Source organism: Nipponia nippon, unplaced genomic scaffold (genome assembly GCF_047370975.1).
Source record: "Nipponia nippon isolate SJK-2023a ecotype South Korea unplaced genomic scaffold, ASM4737097v1 scaffold_2, whole genome shotgun sequence".
NCBI classification, from domain to species: Eukaryota; Metazoa; Chordata; class Aves; order Pelecaniformes; family Threskiornithidae; genus Nipponia; species Nipponia nippon.
In genome coordinates, this window is record NW_028262336.1 from 27,453,974 (window position 1) to 27,471,179 (window position 17,206).

At 40.7% G+C, this 17,206-nt stretch overlaps 1 protein-coding gene across 4 annotated transcripts in view; it reads right to left on the bottom strand.

The window, feature by feature from the left end:
• The window catches only part of APP (amyloid beta precursor protein), a 224,362-nt gene that overhangs the window by 38,652 nt on the left and 168,504 nt on the right, over window positions 1-17,206 (bottom strand). For all 4 annotated transcript variants that reach the window (XM_087755993.1, XM_087755995.1, XM_087755992.1 and 1 more), the window contains 2 exons: window positions 12,782-12,910; window positions 11,417-11,516 (listed from right to left, as the gene is read on the bottom strand). In XM_087755993.1, coding sequence (XP_087612119.1) covers window positions 11,417-11,516; window positions 12,782-12,910 — 229 coding nt within the window. The remainder of the gene's footprint in view (window positions 1-11,416; window positions 11,517-12,781; window positions 12,911-17,206) is intronic.

Sequence of the window (17,206 nt, forward strand, 5' to 3'; positions counted from 1 at the left end):
ATATCCATTAAGTCGGATATGACCTATTCTGATGGCTTTTATGTCGTTTTTCATATGCGTGATCTAATAGCAGGAAGCAGAACAGTGAAAGGACTGGAACCCCGCCTAGGTAGCACTATTCAGGAAAATGCATTTTTGAATTAAATTGGGCATATGAGAATCATGCAGAAGGAGAAAGCTGTGCTGATGAAAGATTGCTTCATTTGTAATCCCACGTGCATGGGAACTGACTGTTAGAAGACTACTGAAACACTTCCATCAATCCAGCTGTTCCGCAAAATCACATATCCTCAGTAATTCTTTTCCCTTTTTATCCCAATAGTAAGAGCTTGCCAAGCAAGAATAGGTCAGATCATCTTGGACATAATAAGCACCTGTGAATTTTCACTCTGCACATCTGAAGAGAAAGTTATGCTTGAGTAAAGCAAAACTTAGTACATCAGGGGCATCAGAGGCATATTTAGCATCGCCCCCCCCCCCCCCCGCCCCCCAGATACCTGCCCATAGTGATGCATTTCAGACTTCAGTGTTTGAATTCCCCTGGATAATAATTCCAGAGACTGCTCTGGGAATGACAACTGACACACTAGCTCTGTAATATATAATATACATGAAGCTATATTATATAGCTTGTGCAGACAGTCTGTAACTGGTTCTCCCTGGACACTTGCAATTTGCTGGCATGTTAAGAATTAAGACAATTAATTTGCTTCTTTCACAATCTAACAGTTCCTATTAGGAATCTGGTCTTAGAGTGAATTACACAGAATGACACAACTGTGTTTCCAAACCAAGTAATTGGGAAAAGAAAATCCATAATTCAACAGCAAATATGAAGTGGAAGCTGTGGTTGGAGTGTCTGTGCTCCCACAATTTTGGGCTGCTTCAGTACTTGTGGACCCTGACATCATTAACTTGATTTAAATGACATGTATATTCAGTGCATCAAGAAAATTTTCAATAACTAACGTAATGGCATTTCTGTAAGTGGGCAATGTTTCACAGAGCCAGTGCCTCCCCATCTGAATGGAAACTATGCATGCAGTAAAGCAGGCTCTTCTGAGCTAACCTGCTCTCAGATCATATTTGCAAGGTAGATGACTGCCAAGATTTTTTCAGACTTTCGTTATCCATCCAATAAAAGAATGACATCTTAAATTTGGCACATGATGAGCTAACTTATTAATTCCTTAAAGTATAATGGCAAAAGCAATTATCAGGCAATACAAAAGAGAAAGGCTGAGAGAAGCCATCCTGCTTCATAAAACAGTAAAATCAGACTTTAAAAAAATTTTAGTACCACCACATGCATTACCTATATCATCTCAAAAACGAGTGCTCTGGCTTTTCTTCTCTTACACCGAAGGCACAACCAAGCAGGAAATCAACTCAAATAGATGTTTATGAACAAATCTGTAACTATGAGGTAATCCTGACCTACAATACTTCTTAAAATCAAACATATCCGGTATACTGATTTAAAATAACACACACACTACAATATATTCAATATTTTCATACCACTGTAGCCCCTCTACCAGCAAAAACAATGCTCTCCAAGACAGAATTTCTCAGCGTGTTGTCTCCACGACACCAGAAAATGACATGTGAAATGACTGGAGAGTTAGAAGAAAATCCTCATCAAATCCATGCATTTCCATGTATCCAATCAAACAAGAAAAAATAGGAGAGAATACAATCAACCATCGGACAATTAGTCAAAGTTTAGTGCATTTTTTCCTAACTCTAGGATGAAAATCCATTGTGCATAAGGTCACCTGTAGACTCCTACAGAGGGATATTTAAAAAAATGCTGTGAAATGGACACGGTACCAGCCTCAACCTGCTGCCACTGCAAGCCCAGAGTGGTCTCTTGGTCACAAACTTCCTGTGGGACCTGTGGTGGGGATGATAACTTGCTATTTAAAGAGAAGTGTCTATGAAAAAATACTTCAGGGTAGAGTAGTGGAAAGAATACAGAATAGAGACTTCAAGAAGGATCTACCAATGCAGGACAGAGTGCTCTAGCCACCAGCTCCTGAAGAAAATCAAGGCAACACCTTTAAACCTCCCCCAGTAAAGGATGAATTATTTAGAATGAAAGATTTAAATACCCACTGAAATACCAGATGCCCAGAAAATTAAAAAATTACTTTGTTTATAATCTACGAGTCCATCAGCCTTTCAATACTTAAAGGGGGACTACAAGAAAGATGGGGATAGTCTTTTCAGCAAGGCCTGCTGCGACAGGACAAGGGATAATGGTTTTAAACTAAAGGAGGGTAGATTTAGACTAAACACAAGGAAAAAAATTTTCACGATTTTCAGGGTGGTGAAACACTGGAACAGGTTGCCCAGAGAGGTGGCAGATGCCCCATCCTTGGAAACATTCAAGGTCAGGTGGGATGGGGCTCTGAGCAACCTGGTCTAGTTGAAGATGTCCCTGCTCATTGCAGGGGGGTTGGACTAGATGACCTTTAAAGCTCCCTTCCAACCCAAACCATTCTATGATTCTAATTATTATCAGAATTTCCTGGTTTTCAGTTCTAACACTTGGATCATGAGACCAGCTTTCCTCAAAGGTGCAAGTGAAACAGAACCGCGTTTTTCAAACCAGAGGAAAAATATTCTCTTAATAAACTTCATAAGACCTTTTTATTCTGATCAAATTCCTAAAAGCAGATGGAAAACAAGATGTCCCATATCCTTCCCTGATGAAAAAGCCACCCCAATCCAAAGTTATGTGAAGCCATTCATCCTTTTCACAATATCTGTAAGACCTGGAGGAAGCTGGCTCTTTTACTGACTAAAGTCATGTTCACAATATTTATGAGATTAAAAGAGGGCTTGTGCACACAAAAATCAGGATTCATAGCTTTTCTGAAGAACATTAGTGCCCATGACAAGACACAATAGACCATTTAGCTACAAAAGATGGGGAGGATATAGTATGCTACTAATGAAAGCATTTGAGAACATCAATGTCAGTGAAGTGCATTTATATCTATTTTAATCATCTACTATTCTCTCCCTAATTTTCTATGACAGTTAAATAATCTGGACAGAAAATAAGAAATGCTTAGAAGAGGAGAATGTTGGATCTATTTCCAGGATTTTTTTCCTTTTCTCCTAAGCTGCAGCAAAGGACATACTTTACTAGCAGACAGAGCTGAGTCTCCAACCTGGAGATGTCACCAATGTTCTTCAGCTCTCCCAAGCTCCCAAGTGGCGTGCAGAACTTACAAAGCCTCAGCAACATGGAACTGTCATTTCAGCTGGCAACTACCTTTGCCTATTAAAATATAACACACTAAGGGAGGACAGTTAGTTAGTTGAACAGCAAGTGCAAAGTCCTGCACCTGGAGAAGAACAACCCCATGCACCAATATATGCTGGGGGCTGACCAGCTGGAAAGCAGTTTGGCAGAAAGAACCTGGGGGTCCTGATGGACACCAAGTTGAACATGAGCCAGCAACGTGTCCTTGCTGCAAAGAAGACTAATGGTATCCTGGGCTGCATTAGACAAAGCACTGCCAGCAGGTGAAGGGAGGTGCTCCTTCCCCTCTACTCAGCACTGGTGAGGCACACCTGGAGTGCTGCATCCAGTTCTGGGCTCCTCAGTACAAGGCAGACATGGACATGCTGGAGAGAGTCCAATGAAGGGCCACAAAGATGATGAAGGGACTGGAGCATCCTTCTTATGAGGAAAGGCTGAGAAAGCTGAGACTGTTTAGCCTGGAGAAGAGAAGGCTTGGGAGGGCGGGATCTCATCAATGTATAAATACCTGAGGGGAGGGTGCAAAGAGGACGGAGACAGGCTCTTTTCAGTGGTGCCCAGTGACAGGACCAGAGGCAATGGGCACAAACTGAAACACAAGAGGTTCCCTCTGAACATCAGGAAACACTCTTTTACTGTGAGGGTGATTGAACACTGGCACAGGTTGCCTATAGAGGTTGTGGGGTTTCCATCCTTGGAGATACTCAAAAGCTGTCTGGACACTGACCTGGGCAACTGGCTCTAGGTGGCCCTGCTTGAGCAGGGGGGTTGGACCAGATGACTGCCAGAGGTCCCTTCCAACCTCAGTCATTCTATGATTCTGTGACATCGGTCGATTCCCCACATAAAAAGAATACATCACCTTGCTCCACCAAATAGCTCAGTGGTACCTTACTGAGCTATTTATGGCATTTACATCATTACAAAAATATTTTATAGAGGTAGCAAAGTGGCAAAACTGGTGGCTTAGTAAAGACCATAACATTGTGATGATTAAAGAAAAAACACCTGAAAAAAAAAAAGCTGAAGTATATATATATAAACACTAGCCAAATGCTTTAAAAACCAATGCCCTTGGGTGGAAGATGTCTTAATTGCTTATCAGGCAGTCCACCTGGGCCATATCATGTCAGTATTTAAGCATACAAAAACTATCTAAATGCTGCTGTGTAAAGCTTAACACAGAATTCATTTGCTTTTGTGGAAGAATGCTCTGCTATTTTTAACCACTGACCCAGAAATATATTTTTTGCTAGAGTTCTAACAAATCATCTACTCAACTGAACGCTATAGGGCTTCAAGGGAGAAGATTAAAGGTAAATAACCACTTCACAGAAAATTCACATTTTTCTTTGGAAAGCTAAGGTTACTGGATATGTACAAATATGTCAAGTCAATTATGGGGAGAAAGCACATGCATAGTTAGTGCTGGAAGTCACTCCGGGGTACCTGTGCAAATACACATTCTCTGAAGGCTGCTTGCGACTGCTTGTTCCAGTTGCATTACCTTTCTGGGCAAAACGGGCAGAGCAGAATGGGAGGAACGGTAAGCCTGTATGATACAGCACAGATACACCAAATGGTCTCTTGAAAACTAGAAGGTAGGTTTTACAGTACCTTAGGGTAAGACCTGCACATAATTGCACTACTTCCAGAAAATCTGTTTAAAGTTTACTGAGAAATTCCTGTATGGTATAGATATATTCATCGAATCTAAATGGCAGAATTGCGGCCATGGAAAAATGTGCTGGTTTTAAAGAGATGAGCGTGGAAATTCAACACTTACGGTTTGGCAAAGATGACATTCCCTTGCATCCAAAATCGAAGACACTCCCTCTCAAGTACTAGCCAAGTGCTTGGGGCAATTTAGAAATGACAATTCCATTGACCTCCAGAACAGCAGAAAGTATAAAACTTAACAGGAATTGTCCAACCTTCCTCAGCTACAGGTTTCTATAACTATTGCAGCTGCACGCTGGATTTGTGGCTGTTTATTTTACCCTAGGTAGAAAGTTCAACTCCATTTGACTCCTTTAAAAAGAGAAAAAGAAATACTAACTGGAAAGTATGGATAAGCAAAACCAGAAGAACTGCTTTTCTTCAGAAAGAACATCTCTAGTTTCCCAGTCCTCAGCGTGCTTCTCTGCTCCTCCATCTACTGCTAGAACGTGCCTGTATTTAACAACCAAGCGGACCTCTCCAGTGCCTGTTCTCCAGAACAGTCAGGGCCCATGCTTACACTAGCAAGTCATGACGTGGAACAACACAGTAAACAGCGATGACCGAGACACTTGTTACCAGAATGTACTCCTATGTGAGTTAAAATGCTACTATAGACAGACCCAGGAGGATTTACATCGACTGGATTAAGCAGGTTTGTCAGGTGGTGCAGAACCCAACTGTCCTGAGTTTGAGCATCACTTGATGACAATTCCTCATCTCTTTCTATGCCAGTTCAATGAACTTGGTCTGTCCCAGTACAGACAAATCCTAGAGTGCTTATCCATTTACCCATGCTTCAACATCCCTGTTTTCCTTCACTAGAAAAAAAAAAATTAAGGCATAACCACTCTGATACCTGACATTAATTGCGTCAAGCAACTGCTACCAGTACTTTTGCCTCTAGTCTAAGAGGAAGACTAGAACTGCTTCCCATGAAGCAGACGAGAACTGCCACCTCCATGATCAACAAGCAATTTCAAGAATTCTCTAGTGTAATGTACTGAAATTGAGTCATAAGGTAATTACTATTCTTACTTGATATGAACTATACCGTTCTGTACAATCCCATTCCAATACCCCTGGTAACCTTACAACATTCTTTTAACAAGCTATCGACATATTTAACACATGTCAACTTCCCTTTATTATTCTGATACCTCAGCACGGCAACCCAACTTCAAATAAAGGTGCAGAAATCCTAAGCATCGCTTCATGTTTTCAAATATTTTTTTGAAGGTTGAGTTCTTCCCTTCAGCTAAATCTTAAGACAGAAAGTACAAGGAAGAGTTACAGAAAAACGAGACACTGAGAAGTCCCACTGCAGTCTGAAAGATATTACTAATTACATATTCAAAACAACATTTTAAGGGAGAGGATGAAGAAAACAATCACAAAAGAAATGGCACCAAACAAGACAGACACAGAATTTGATTTTGCAAAGCCCCCAAGGGTGTGTTTTGGTTTTGCAATATAAACCTCAATATGACAACGGTTGTCATTTTGGACTGCCAGCCTGCGGCAAGCAGCTAATACCCTCAAAACTTCTTAAGAAGGATACCACAGAATGAATGGAGAACAGCACCCTAATTCAACCCATGGCAAGAAATGCTGCAAGGCTGTGGATTGACTACAGGTCAAAATTAGCAGCTAGAAACAAGAAATCAACAATTAAGTCTTATCAATGCTGAAAGATGAGAATCAGCTGAGGTAGCACTAGCTTTGCCCTCCACAGATGCAGACTGACAGGTATAGGGACCTAATTGTTAAAGAGGAAGGGTTAAAAGAAAGCAAGTCTTCAGGCATCTTCAGTCTGTAGCTTGTCCTATATTCACAGCTTTTTCTAAAAATACTTCAAAAAAATCTTCACAGAAGTTGTGAACCAAATGTCAAGAGGCAAAACTCTCTTTCTCAAATTTTGTCATGCTAAGCTGGAGCACACCAATACTTGAAATAGCACATGACCCACAGCACACCGTATGGATCTGAATGCAAGCAGTGCTCTGGGGTCTGTTTGTGTTTGTCCTCTCTCCCAGCTATATAATGTGAGTGTGGCATCCAGAACATGCTGCAGAAGAACGGGATAGGCACAGTGGAACAGAACAATAAAATAACAATAGTCTCATTTTATTTGTCAAGGGACAGATGAAATCATATTCTCTTACTTATTGCTCATAACTGAATGTTTCAGAGCTTAGTTACAATACTGCTGCGGTAGGTGGTGCTGAATATTTCATCAGTGGTGGGCTAGAAAACATGGAGTTGAGGACATTAGTTTGGAAACAGAGCAGCAAAGACGGAATTAAAAATTCAGCTCACCGCCTGCCCATTTGACTGGTACACAAAGCTCTGACGTAGCTTCTGATTCAGAAGCTGCGCCTGCTGTGCCACTCCCAGCAATAAATTGCCTTTTACATACATGGATAAGCAGTCTAATCAAGTAAAGATTGAAAGCAGGAGGTGCTCAAAGGAACTGCTGATTTCTCTTAAAGCTTGCCATTGCTCTCTCTGAGCTTTTGTACATATCAAACAGTATATGAGATTTATCAGAGAGAAAAGGTGAGTACAAACACCAAGGTAAGCACATTATCTGCTCACCTAAAATGTGCAAATAAATATCTCTTCTTGGATTTTTTGTGCCACTCTCCTATTCATGGGGCATACTCCTGCCCATGAGAAACACCACTTAACACCCAGAACTGCATCAGTCGCCCAGAGCGACCTGGTTTGTAGCATATTTGCATCACTGCCCCTTGAGAAATCAATTGCAGCCAGAATGCCAAATGGTCTCCTACATAAATGACCTGCTTATGCTTTCCAAGCTTTCTCACAACAGTCATGGTCAGACAGACCTCTTTCTGCAGCTCTTACACCGATCCTTTTTCCCCTGCCCCAACAGGAATGAAAGACAGACAGCAGTATTCTTCCTTACACATCTGGAATTTGCTGCTACGATACATGCCTGTCACCCTAATGGGGCATTTGCACATTAGACATCGGTCAAATGCTTAGCAAAAAAATCCTCACTTCATGTAAGTGCTGCTTTCTGCCCTTCAAAGTGCTGTGGGTCTCCCTACATATCTATATACTCAAATCAAGACAGTTTAAGCCAACAAACATCAGCTGGTGATGAACACCTGCAGGTAAGGACTACAACTCTTAAATTTTACCCTAACTTCCTGCCACCATCTCTGCTGGAGTTCTGAAAATAACCAGAAGTTTTAAAAGGCTGCTTTTAGCGTAGAAGCTGGATTTCGTATTTTGGATTCCGCACCTTAAAACTGTGGCTGTAAACCTGCCTTTTGAGGTAGGAATTCAAACATATCTCTATTTTAAAGGAACTTCAAATGTCCAACTGCTGGATTGTGATTCATCTGATCACCAAGCATTAATTAAAAAATCTTCAGATTGTTGAAGAAAACATTCTCTACGCAGCTGCTATACCCCAGGAATAACTCTAGATTCTATTTCATATAATTCAAATTCATTGCTCAGCATAAAGACTTCAAAAATAACAGACAGAAACTACAAGTGTGCACTTTATCTTCTGGCACATATTCTGTGTGCCTGAACAGTTTCTAATGACAGAACACCACCTATTTCTTATGGATGAACCCTTGGTAGTGGACTGTCAGGAAGACATTCATGTATTTCTATTTTAGTTTCTAAAAAAAATAATTAAGTCCCAAGACCTGAGATTCAAATTTGTCAAGAGCTAATAATGGATAATCTGTGCAAAACAGGGCATAATATTTCTAGCAATGAGAAAATCTAGTAAAAAACAGCACCTTGTTAGATATTAGAGGAATTAAACCCATGGTACAAATTCACAGGAAACCAGATCTCATTTATTTTGCTGCCCACAGAACTACTTGTGCAATTTAGGGAAAAACTACCTTTGTCAGAGCTGTGTCTTCTAAAGCAAAGACTATTCATTCCTCAAAGTGAAAACTGTTCATGAAGAACTCTGCAGTAAAGCGTGGAACTAGAAACCAAAAGTATAATGAACAAATAAACTGAACTAAAACATTAGCCATCTAACTTGCATCCCAGCCTAAGAGAAGAACTATTTTCAACTATGCTTCCTTACGTGTATTTTATTATTCAGACACTGTGTGTGTGAGATGTTTTCACCTAGGCTTTTTTTCAACTTTTCCCCTGACTCAGACTTTCTAAGTCAATGGTTCTAACAAAAGATATGTAATGAAACATTTGTCTTTTTAATGAGAGTTGTAATATTTCTTGGGAATGCTACAAAGTGCAGTTTTGTTAGTATTTGACTCCTCCACAGATTCTGCAGCTGTAATAGATTTCCTTTTCCATGGGTTTAGGAAGAGTACAGAAACTAAGAAATTCAGTAATTTCAGAACAGAATTTGAAACAGACTGATCACTGCTCAGAGCTAGAAGGATACCGTCTCCTTTAACAGATGAGAATGACCTCAACAAACTTTCATTAAAACCAACATGTAAAACCAAGTATGCAGCCAATGTTACCAACAAGGAGAATGTTGATACTGGAAGAGAATAGACTTTCTTCTCATTGCTGAAAACTATTTTATCTAGTTTAGCCCAGATCTGATAGCACTTTCTTTAATTTTTGCTGCCTGGTTAACTCTCAGTATGAGAACTTATTTTTCATTTCTTTAAACTTTGCAATGCTTTGAAGAATTTTTAGTATACCAAAACCACAAAAAAATCAAGGTAGGGAAAAAGTACTCAAGAAAATGTGATAGACTTTTTCTTTGAGATATCTTAGCTTCTCTCAACTTATTAGGAAATAACATCCCACTACTTTAGGCTCTTTTTTGCCCTAAAAATTAGTATTACATTTGAGATTAGGAGTCAGATCTTTGTAAACCACTTAGCAGTTAATAGACTTTTGCTCCCATGTCACTTCAAAGCCTCTGGAATTCCCATTCCATTTCAGTATTTAGGAGGGAGAAGGAAATTTAGAAGAATGTCCTCACTAACAAGCATTAACATTACCAATAATAGAATAAATTGAACCTTCAAGCAAAAAACCCAAGGGAATGATAGTGGTGCAGAAAGAAAACAAACTGAGCATCTGGAAGTATCGGCATCTCCTTTGCTACAGAAATGATATGCTTTCAAATGATCAATAAAGTGTTTTGGTTTTTTTTTCCCAAACGGCTCTCTACAACTACAGACTGAGACTGTTGATTGTGCCTTATAATTGTGGAGCACAGAAACACATGGCGAAGGATAATTACTAATTCAGCTGTCTCTTTGTTTCCTCCCAACCTCTTCCCCAACTTCCCGATCTCATCCCCAGCCCTCTCAAGCTACCTCACAAGCAGAAGCACATCTCCTTCCTAACCTGTGCTTTGGGCAAATGAATCCACCACTACTCCCTGTCCATCCCCTCCCTCTGTCCTAAACGCATCTGAATCCTTCCTGCAATGGCACACCTCCCTCCCTTGTGTTTTAAAGAAATCAATAATTTATTTAGTCAGCTGAAGCTGGTTATTTGCAAAACTAATCCATTAACTGCCATTTGGCAGAGTATCACATCTTGTGAAAAAAGCTGTTCCAAAGACAATGACCGTCCCATCTCCAGCCTTTGCATTAATCCATGTATTATTTTTCTTAAAGAAGCACATTAGCAACATGATGTCCAGAGCTGTGGCTATGTCTGAAATTAATATAGGCTAAGTGAAGTTGCCTTGCTGCAATAGCAGAACACAGCAGAGTCCAAGTGCTGTGATGGAGATGTCTCTGTTGCAGCAATACCACAGCCAAGAGCAGGAACCTGAATGGGAGGCAATAGCATTCTCCCTTACAGCTATCTGCTGTCACAGCACTCAAGGAAGATGCAAACAGGAGACTGTTGCTAACTGACTGGTCCACAGCCCAGCCTGTGCGCTGGAAAAAATGGGAGGAGAGGAGATATTCATTTGACCAACTAGCTAAAAACTAAATGCACGACCAGTAAGATACTGCTAAGTTGCACTTAGCAACTTCCAGTTGATGCTTACACTTTTCTGGGATGCTTGGGTCTGCAACTAATTTTTTAGCTGGGGGATTTCCAAAATGTCTACATCAGATAACGTAAATACCTACCATGCAAATTAAATATCCAAACCCAGGAAGCGTTTGCTAAATCTCATTGTCAATGGCTGCTTCCATGTAGCATGGAGGCTCCAAATGTAAATTAACATATTTCAGGGAAAACATTTACAACAATATGATGATGCCACTGCACGGGTTATACAGGATTTGTCTTCCAAGTATTCATTATAATTTAATTTATAATTTAAGAACATTGGCAAGTTTACTCTCCTATTTTTCAGCTGGGACAGTATATCAAGAGGAGAAGTAAGATGCTGTATTTTAGCTTTTGGTGGTAATTTCTCATCACAGAAATAGTTCCCTTTTTCTAAATTAATAGTTTGCATACCGACTTCATCTTGGATCTCCTCTGCCACAGCAGGCACATTGTAGAGGAAGGAGAGAGACTGGTTCATGCGTTCATATATCACACGTAGATGTGTCATAACCTATGGAAATAAAAGTATTTTAAGGAGGGGAATACTACTGCTAATTTGACGTTATTACAGATTTTATAGGTTAGAGAGCAAGACAGTTCTCACTTGTGCTAGGTATAAGATTTCAGTATGCCCTACGTACTGAAACTGTCAAACCCGTTGCAAAATTCATCTCTCCTACAGCTGCTACAAAAATAGTGTTCTAGATGCTCTTCCATAGCAACTACCTGAAATCCCATGGGAATGCAGTAATTTAAAGTAGGGATTTACACTTGCTGTGGGGCAGAGCATGTACACAAGCAGCTATAGTGGCAGAAATCCACAGCCTCATTTACCCTTCAATAACATTTACATTTGCCCATACCCATAAGTTTCCACATAACACGCAAACCAAGTGAGGCACAATGACTGCTGCATCAAAATGTTTCACGTGTTTGGGTTTTTTTGTTTGGTTGTTTTTTGGGTTTTTTTTTAATCCTTATATTGCAAAAAGAAGCAGCTCAGTTCAAAAACTGTGGCTGGAACAGCGCTTCCCATTGCATCCTGCAGAGGGAACAGCAGCTGATTCTGCAGATTATGGCACACTTTTTTTACAGCTTATCCATTATGCCTACAATTTTAATTGCTGTTTTGAAAGCCAGCTACATCTTCAGTCTTTTTTTTTTTTGCTTCCTCACCCTCCATGATTTATGAAGGCAGCGTAAAAGCTGTTCCAAAACATCCATGTTAAGGACTTCGGTAACATTCAGCAGTTAAAATGCCATGAACAATAGTGCCTATTTTAAAAGAACATGTTAAACTTGGGTACATCAGTAATCACATTTATAGACACTACAAGTACCTCTGCAATGACTATAGAAAGGCTGGTTGCAGTCAGATGGCTACAACACTTCTGGTTCTGCCACTTCAGCTGAGGAAGCATAACCATGTGTGGTCGCTAAATCTATTCCTGACATTTTCCCAGAGGTATTATTTACCAAGCACTAATAAAGGCTCTGGGCATTAATGCTCTGGAGGGCTCCTCAGGAAATGTCCGCAACTGACTCACTGTCCAGACAGACAGAAAACCTGCTTTTCGGTTCTTCTCAGAAGACAAACTATACCCACCCTACTCCTACATCACTTTGCCTTAATCTTCTGCCGGAAAGCAAATTATTTTTTATTGCATGTAAAGCTGTCCACAGAAAGGAGTCAGGTATTTTTTAAAAAATAGGTTGACGGAAACTTCACAATGGCTATGAACAAACATGATCCCATTAACCCTCAGTGGAGATTACCTGAGATCTGATTTGGGCAGCTTTCTTTGGGTCTACCATGCGGACATGTTCAAAGTGTTTGAGAGTATGCTGTCTGTCCTTCTGCTCAGCACGCACATACTTCTTCAGCATGTTGAATACGTGACGAGGCTACAGGGAAGAAACAGGGAAAAAATGAGTTTAGTTTAGAACAACACAGGTTTTAGTTCCTTGCACTGGATATGTATCCCAAACCAAAAGCACTTGGCCAGCTGGTGCCTGCAGCTATCTTCTGAAGGCAGGTCTGACTACTATAAGGAACATCCACTCACTCAACCCATTCAGCAGGATGCACCATTGAATAGTAGTCGTAGGCAGTAAGTACAGTCCCTGGGGAGGGCGTTCAGATTTCCTCCCCAGTCATAGGGGAAAGTTTGGCTGTTGCATTTCCTTGTCTAACTGCTATACTACTGCACCAACAAGACAGCAAGTGTTACCTTAGCATGCTAGTTAATGGACACCCAATATCAATTTCCTTTGGGCTTTGCTTCCATTCTCTCCATCAGACTCTACTTCTCCTCTCCCCCAACTCAGGAAGCCCCCATGATCGAAGCTCCCAGTTTTGCAACCTTCATCACCACCAGTCAAATCCCTTCCAGAAGATCCCCCGAAACCCGGACTCCATTGGAAGCATTTCAGAGACTCCCCATATACACTCTACTATGCTGAATACTCAACCAGTATCAACATCTGTCAACTACAGTTAAACTTTAGCAACAGAAAAGATTACAACTGATAAGTTTTATCAACAGTAAACTGAATGCACACGTTCAGATTCAAATCAGAAGGTAACCTGCCCAACAGCTGCACAGAAGACCACGCAAAAGCACTACTCTAGCTAAGCCAAGGAATAATCATCAGACTTGACTGCAAAAGTTAAAAAAAGGGCGACCTACTTGGGTTCTTCTGAAGGTACTCAGCTTGGAAGCCAGATTTTGTAAAAATCTTAGCCTACATATATATTCCAGGTGATTTTATTTAGTAAAAACTATTAAATATATGCCTTAAGGCATATAACTGAATACGAAGAAAGGAAAGGTCCATAGCTGAAGGGAACATGAAAATATACACAGACTGATGGTAGAGCAGTGAAGACTAAGAAATGTGTATTTTTATATACTTTCCTACTCTGTACAATAATACAGTGCCAAAACAGGGAAGTGTTCTCTAGCATTCAGCTAAGACGCTCATTTTTAACTCAGTGTTTATGATGGATTCTGGAAATCCACACCCCTCCGCAGCTCTGCTTGTGCTGTTGTACTTGTGCATCCTACCTGAAGCTGCCAAGGAGTGAAAAGCATGAAGCTGAGGCAGGTGAGAAGAAGGAAAGGTGACCTTACTGTGCTGTAGATTAAAGAACGAGCAGAAGTGGTGAACAGCTGGTCTGGGCACTGGCAGGAAAACAGGGAAGAAGGTGGGGAAGTGACAAAATAAGCATCAGAGGCTCCGTGCACAGCTTTCTGAAGCAGGAAGAACCGTGGGCGAAGTTGAAGCTTTAAGACAACTTAGATTCACGGACAAATATAGAGCCTAAACTAATTTAACATTTACACAAGAGATGAATACTGAGCTACATGGAGCTCACAGATTTAAGAATCTCTTCAGCTTAAGAGAAGCAACAGATTTTAAAATGTCCTTAGACAGTAAAACAAAGGTTATCTGAAGAAGATTTGTCGGATAGAAAGAGAGAGATGTGAAGCCATTCCCTGCCAAAGGATTAAACTTAGTGGCTCCATGACTGAAAATTCATTCATGAGGAAAATAACCCCGAGCCCCCAAAGCCAAGCACCCAGGGATCAAGTTGCAAGAAACCGTGGACAAATGCTGGAAAGTAAGTAATCCTCACAACTTTATGGTAATGGCAAAACAAACTGAAATGCCAACTGTAAAGCGCTGTAGAAATAAAGGCTAGAAGACCAGAAAGCTTAACATCAAGAAAATTTTGAAGACAGAAAATGTTGTTACCTTTCCTGACACTTCAGCTTTCCTTGTCCCAAGACACATCAAGATAGCAGGTTTGGGCAGATTAGAGAGAAAATGATTAATTTCTATTTCTTCAAGAGATATTCCAATTTAAGTGTTATGTCTAACAACAGAAGGGTGTATTTTTTGTTTTCCCTCAGTATGTTTGTATTCACTGCAATATGTCAATGAAACTTTTACATTAAGGGTCACAAGCAGATTTGTTAATAGGATAACAATCTTGAAAATACCTGTCAAATACCACTAACAGTAGTAGTCATTTGGGTAAACTGGCACACCTTTAGCGCCTTCTCTAACACTGAGAAATGCCCCAGACTTATCGCTATAAAGGAGAAATGGATACGCATGCATCTAGCATGTCTGGCCAAGAAATCTTCCTGTAATGGCAGCAGAAATCCATAATTCAAGCATAGGACAATGCAGAAAGAGTATTAAATGCAAGGTGTTTCCTTGCAGGGGCAGCAACTTTGCACTGGATCAGGTCACACCTCCAACCTTCCCAACAACTTTGCAATGCTACTGCCTCACAGCTTCAGGGCCATGGCTGAAGGCTGAAACTGCCAGAGCTGGTGATGGGCAATGACAGCTTTCCACTGGGCTTTGCATGCCTGAGCATGGCCGTTACCATAAATGAGGACCAAGTTTTATAACTGAATGTAACTTTAATAGTTAAAAACAAACAAACAAACAAACAAAACCTATTAATTGATCATTTTCTCCCCTGTGCCTAGAACTGTAGACCTACTGCTTGCACAGTTTTAACAAATTTCCATATCAGCAAAAGTACCTCTCACCCCAAGTCCCACCTCTGTAATGCATTACAGACACATTTTCCTTTAAATGTCATTATGGAGTGAAATGGTTCTGCTTAAAAATCCCACCCATACAAGCACTTTTTGCACAAATACTTTCAGCAGGATTCGTCCCCAAATCTAGTACATCGAGCAGTGATATGAACTCTTGTGATGGTAGAGCTATGATGAACGGTCAAGCACGGAGGTGAGGGAGGCTCCACAGGCTGAGGAGATGCAGTCAGACCCTGTGTCTGAAGCTATTATATCCATGGCCATCTATTACTTCGACCCTAGGCAGGAACCTTCAGATTAAATTATAAATGAAAGTGGTGCTATTATCAGCTAAATTAAGTTCCCAAGGCCTGAGCTCTGACACTGCCTATGGCAGAAGAACAAACGGCTGACATATCCCAGGGCCAGCTTGGCACCTCTCACTCTTCATAAATAATGTACCAACCACCAAACTTCATTACAAAATTCTGGGTTTAGCACTTGAAATTCTGCTGTGTGTTTTGCCAGGGAAAACTCAATGTATTCACATCTGTAGTCATCTAACAAAAAACATTTTGCAGAATACCTAACTTGTGTCAGCCACCAGGGGCTACCTAAGCCTCATGAAATAATTTCACTATTTTCAGTTGTCTGTACTTGTTTTGTTGGCTTGGTTTTTTTGGCTTTCCTCTGAAAGTGACCAGGATACTCCCAACGTGATTTCTGTTATTCCCATGTTTTGAGTCACCCTGGCCGACGCTGCTGGCGATTGTCCTTTATCCAGTGACAAGAATGGCCAGTGACTTCCTAAGCAACAGGATCCAGCACCAAATCAGAATGCGTGTTGTTTCATGAGTCCTCACGGCACACGGCACACACGGAATGCACCTGGCAAGGCGCATGGCAGGGTGAAGCAGCGTGAACGCTGCTGTTACATGCTGCTTCCGACTATTTCCAGCACACACAGTCACACCATTTGCTCCCCCTTTTCAGCAGATTCAAACACCTACTTTTTATCTAAACCCAAGCACAGATCAATCGTAGCCCTCTCGCAAGCTATTGTTACAGGCTGACAGATGTGCTGATGTCTGTGGGTATTTTAGTTGTTAGTTTAAAATCCTGTTTATGCTGGAGGATGTTGTCAAAGTATTATTTTATATATAGTTTTCGTGAGTATATTGGGACTTGCGTGTATTCATTTGGTACACAGTAGATATATTCACAGACTATGTATGCGGTCTACATAGACTACCTAGGCTATCTACCCAAAGTGTAGGGAATATGCCTATTCTCTTATTTGAAAGACAGTTCTTTCTGTGAATATAAATACGTACCAGGGCAGAGTTAAGGACCTTTATTGCAACGCCCTGGTTTGGAAGGTTAATTTGGTAGTCCTGACAGCTGGTTAACAGGTTTCCAACTGTACAAGACACAAGCCCAAATGAAGTAGAAACTGCTGATGGCTCCTTGACTAGCTGGTGGCGAGTTCCAGCCCCACTGACGCTGTAATCCAGTGCCTTTATTTCAGGTGGCATCAGTATCGAGGTAAGGTCACTCCCATAAAGGAATCATATATGAGATCTAAAATGCCTGAAAAAACAGTTGCTAGTAAATGAAATACATACGCATAAACATAAAT